At 41.0% G+C, this 4,868-nt stretch overlaps 1 protein-coding gene across 1 annotated transcript; it reads left to right on the top strand.

The window, feature by feature from the left end:
* The first annotated feature begins 286 nt into the window (after positions 1–286).
* On the top strand, positions 287–4,313 carry LOC115739431 (uncharacterized protein At4g38062). The gene is made up of 2 exons (XM_030672523.2): positions 287–412; positions 1,210–4,313. Exon 2 carries the CDS (start codon positions 1,237–1,239, stop codon positions 4,054–4,056), a length of 2,820 nt encoding a protein of 939 aa, XP_030528383.1. The 5' UTR covers positions 287–412; positions 1,210–1,236; the 3' UTR covers positions 4,057–4,313.
* Positions 4,314–4,868: the final 555 nt, after the last annotated feature.

Genomic DNA, 4,868 nt, shown 5'->3' with positions numbered 1-4,868 from the left:
GGAGTAAGCAATGAGTATAAGTCTTTTTTCTATTTCTCTTCCAAAAAAAGAAAAGTAGAAAATTTCAATTTCTTATTTCTGTTCCAAACCTATTTCAAAATGTGTAATTTTGAAGAGGTTTTTTTAATTATTTTTTATTTTTTGCATACTTTCATTAATAAGAAAATTGAAAATTAACCCATGTTCGATCAGTAACGGTCGAATCCAAGGCCAAAAAGGGAAAAGGAAAAATGGATCATATAACTACGCCGTCAAAAAGAGTGGGAGTCGCCCAACAGATCGCTAACGGTCCCTTGATTTTTAAATTCTCGAAGCCCACCCCCTGCCTCTCCAACGGCTCTTTTCCGAAACTTCTCTCGCTGGTCTTCGCGAGAAAGCAACCGACTTCGAACTCCGTCTGCATACTGATCGGGTTCGTTCTTGATGGATAGAGACCTAGATTTCGTTTTTTGGTTGCTCCAGTCGGAGGACATGCGCTTTTTCTGTTATCGTCGCCTGTTGTTTCGGTCGATTTCATGGAGCTTTCTCTGAATCCTTGTTTAATCGGTCAACATGGATAGGGCCCGGTTTAGATCCGATGTCTTCCCTTGGTTCTGATGTTTCGACTCTTCGAATGTTGGTTTGGGTGGATTTATTACGGTGGGAAGGAGATTGTTCTGATAGGATGTTCACTCGGTGGTGTTTTCTGTCTATTTATCCCATTTTTCCGCTAGTTTCTTTCGGTTAATCCGAATGAATTGCTGTCTTGAACTCTGCGTAGTGTAATTTTGTATTCGTCTGTGCAATTTCGCTATCCCTAGAGGAGTTCCCCTCTAGTTAGGCTAGTTGAAATTGATGTTCAAAAGCCGAAATCTCTTCTTGGACATAAGAAATTTGGCTCTTGCTCGAACACCGTTGCAGGAAATAAATAAGGATAGAGTCTGATTTTTTCCACTATAAGATTACCGTGAAAAGGGTAGTGTTGCTTGCGGTTCGAAAGATAGTCTCAAAGGTCAGTTAGGGCTTCTTGGGAGGGATGATCTTGAACACTTTCTCGACTTCTTTCCGGGGGATACTCTGTTTTTTTTTTTTTTTTTTCTTTTTTTGTGTGATGGATTCTTGCAATCACTATGATCTATTTGTATGTTGGGTACTGCGAATGTAGTATGGCCTAGAGAATTTCAGTAGTATGGTCCATTTTCTTAGTATCTTGCCTATTATGTGAATCAGGTTTTCGTGGAAACTTGTTAGGAAAATATGGATAAAATTTGTGAGGAATTAGATGAAGCCAAACTGGAGATTGAGAGGCTCAAGGCAGACTACCTGACTAAAGCTGAACAGTATGACAGCTTAAAGAAAGGATTCAATGAGCAGTCACATAGACTTCAGGAAGCGAGAACGAAAATTGAGAACCAGACAGAAGAACTCACTGGAAAGACGGAAGAAATTTCTGAATTGAAGCGTTTGTGTGAAGATCTCAAATGCAGTTTAAGTGAAAAGGAATCGACTGTTAAATGTCTTAGCGCTGCCAATGACACTCTTAGATCTGATTGTAAAAAGAAGTCGCAAAAGTGGGAAGTGGAGAACAGGCATTTGCTATTGGCTGTAGAAGAAGCGAATGATAGATGTGCCAATCAAGAGGAGAAGCTGCGTGAATTTGAAGAACAGATTAAAGGCTTGAAAAGGCTTTTGGATTCCTCACAAAGGAAGTGTTCTGAAGCAGAGGAAAAGGCCAAGGCTCCTAAAGAGCTGAGAGCAAGAGATGATGTGATCAACAGTTTAGAGGAGGGAGTCAGGAAAGTTGAAGATCAGCTTAAATGGAAGAAAGAGCAGTTCAAGCATTTAGAAGAGGCGCACAACAAGCTGCGGGAACAGTACAATACGAGCAAGAAAGAATGGGAGCTGGAGAGATCTTCATTTCTTGATGAGATCTCTTTGCTACAGACAAAGCTGGATTCGCAAACTAGAATGTCACAGGATCTTGCGAGCAGATTGCAGATGTGTGACCAAGCTCTTGCTAACGAAGAAAGCAGAAGAAAGACTTTGGAGTTTCAGGTCTCCAACTTCAAAACGCGCTTTGAGAATGTCTTTGGCGAATGTGAGGAAGCAAAGTCGCAGCTGGAATGCTTGATGGCCCAGAGGGATAAAGAGGTGGCAAATTTGAGGCATTTACTAGGGAACAATGAGACAATTCACAAGGAGATGAAATACCAGGCAAGGAAATTGCAGCAAGAAAATGAAGAACTTATAGGAGACATCAAACAACTCCAAGAAGAGAAGATACACAATGCAGGAAACTCTCCGTCTTTGGCTAAGCTGCGAAACAGGTTAAAAAGCGTCGAGCAGATGCACAAAGACTGTGCTGCAAATCTTAAAGCGAAAGAGGTTGAGTGGAGTCGAGAGCTGGAGAAATTGACAGTTGAACTGGAGGATTGCAGGTCTGAGTTGTTGAGTAAGGAAGCGGCACTCAAAGATGTCAATAAAGAATTAGAAAATTGCCATACCTCTCTGATGCAGTTGATGTTGATGAACGAGGAGATGTCCGTGATGCTATTGGTGCTGAAATCAGGAATATCTGAGTCTCGGTTAAAGCTTGCTAATACTGCTCCTGATATCGACATGCATAACAAGATCAGAGAAGAGAATGCTTCTCTTCTAATAAAGCAGCTCGAGATGAAGAATGAAGCCTTGGCCAAGGCTCATGAGGAGATCGTCAATGAACATCAGAAGGTGCAGATTGAGCTAGCGAGTTATAAGGAAATGCTTGAGGAATCGTCGAGATGCCAGTTTTACTTGAAGGAGCAAGCTTTGAGAATGGAAGTCGATTCTAATACGAGGATTAAAGAAGTTTGTGATGCCCTAGATAGAACCACTTCCGAGCTGACCGAGAAAATTGGCGAAGCCAATGAAATGGAATTTGAGTTGCAGATATGGAAATCAGTTGCTGATCGTTTGAAATTTGAAATTGAAGAAAACCATGAAACACGTAAACAATTGGAAGCCTCACTTCTTGCACAATCCGAGTTTGAGAATGCGATGAAGATGGAGAAAGATGAACTTGCCCACCTGTTGGAAGATAGACACATAAGTATCAATTGTCTCCAGAAGAAGATTTTGCTTCTGGAGCAAGAAATCAAAATGAGAGAATTAGAAGTTGCTAATTCTACAAAGATGGAGTCACTGATGGCCTTCGAATCAGAGAGGAATAGTTTCTTTGAAACGATCAGGGAGAAGGATGAGATCTTCAAGGAACTCCATGAGGAGATTAGTCGGCTGGAGCAGGAATCACTTACAAGAGAATTTGAAAGCGCTCTTTTCGCCCAATTAGGAGCAGAGAGAACGTTTGAGAATGAGAAACACAAACTGGTCAATCTCATGGAAGAGAAGGACCGGAGAGTAAAGGACTTAATGCACTCCATGAAGTCCCTGGAAGACAAGTTCAATGGCTCGATGGTGTCCATCTCCTCTCATCTAGCTGAAAAGGAGGCAGCAATTGATTCATTTTGCGAAGCCTGGGAGAAGATAACAGCAGCAGAAATTGTGGCTGAGATAGAAGTCGAAGAGAAGAGAATGATGATTACGGAACTGGAGAATGAGTTGACTAATCTGCAAAAGAAGCTGGAGCTTCAGGAAAAATCCCTTTCATGGTCAGAGCATAGAGCATTGGAGATTGAAGCTGCACTGGAGGCAAAAGAATCAGAGATGAAAAACGTTGCTCGGGAGATGGATGCAAGGCTCACCAGCTCCGATGCCTTGGTTAATGAGCTGAAGAGCGACAACAGTAACTTGCTTGAAGAAATCCGAGCACTAGTATCAGAAAAGGAATACTTGTTGGGGTTAAATAGGGAGATGGAAGAAAAGATCAGCAAGTCTTCCTGTGAAGACAACCAACTGAGGCAGGTCCTAGACACGATAGTCCAGTCTTTTGATTGTAACGGCTCGAGTATGGATTCTGAAGGGCACAACAAAAATGTCAACCCTGTCAATGAGGATTTTAACTCTGATAAATCTCCTTTCACGAAGAGATATGCAGTCGTTTTGAATGGAAGATCTCCTTTCAGAGAGCTTAACAGTTAGCTCCTCTTCAAGACAGAGACTGTACAATGCCAGGTTTTGGTTTTGGGCAAGGAACCTGTTTGTGCCACTGACTTCCAAATATGATTGCTGACATTTATTTTGTTATCAAATGAACCCTTGTATGACTTGTGATGTCAAGTTAGTTGTCACGCGATTTGTACTATGGATCTACCCCGATTACGAATTTGAAAATTTGTCAGATTGTCATTTTTTTCTAAGGCATTTTTCTTGACAGCTCCAAGCTGCAGATGAGAAAATAGTTCAGAGGGCATCTTCAATTTCTTGAGAGAGACTTACAATGTGAAGAAACACATGTTACGTGCAGTGGATACATGTTAGGGACATATTTCAGTAAAGTACATACAAAATGACGCCTAATAATTCACCTGCGATAAAGAAAGAATATGCCTCGACGGTCCAGATCTTTTTCATAAAGAATCCATTCTCTTCTCTGTAAAGTTTGGACAGTCTCTACCAGGTGATAAGAGCATCAATGGTCTGAAGCTCATGTTCTATCCTGCTAATCGATAACACTGACAGTCATAAAAAGTTTGAGATTATATCTAGGCACAGCACTCTGGTAGCCCAGGTGAGACTTCTTACATTAACATTGGCAATTTAGTTTACTCAAAAGGATCGTAAACTTCTCAGTGGATCTTATATAGACAAAAAGGTAATCTTCTGGTTTGTCTGACAGAAGTACTGCAGAAGTTATATCTGCAGATCCCATGTTATTCATACCAAATCATATGATTATCCCCTTTCTCTTGTGATCACGATACTTCTAGTTTCTCACTTCATATTTGATGGTG

Source organism: Rhodamnia argentea, chromosome 11, assembly GCF_020921035.1.
Source record: "Rhodamnia argentea isolate NSW1041297 chromosome 11, ASM2092103v1, whole genome shotgun sequence".
Lineage (NCBI taxonomy): Eukaryota > Viridiplantae > Streptophyta > Magnoliopsida > Myrtales > Myrtaceae > Rhodamnia > Rhodamnia argentea.
Note: the sequence above shows the minus strand (reverse complement) of the source record. Positions and strands in the feature narration are given on the sequence as shown.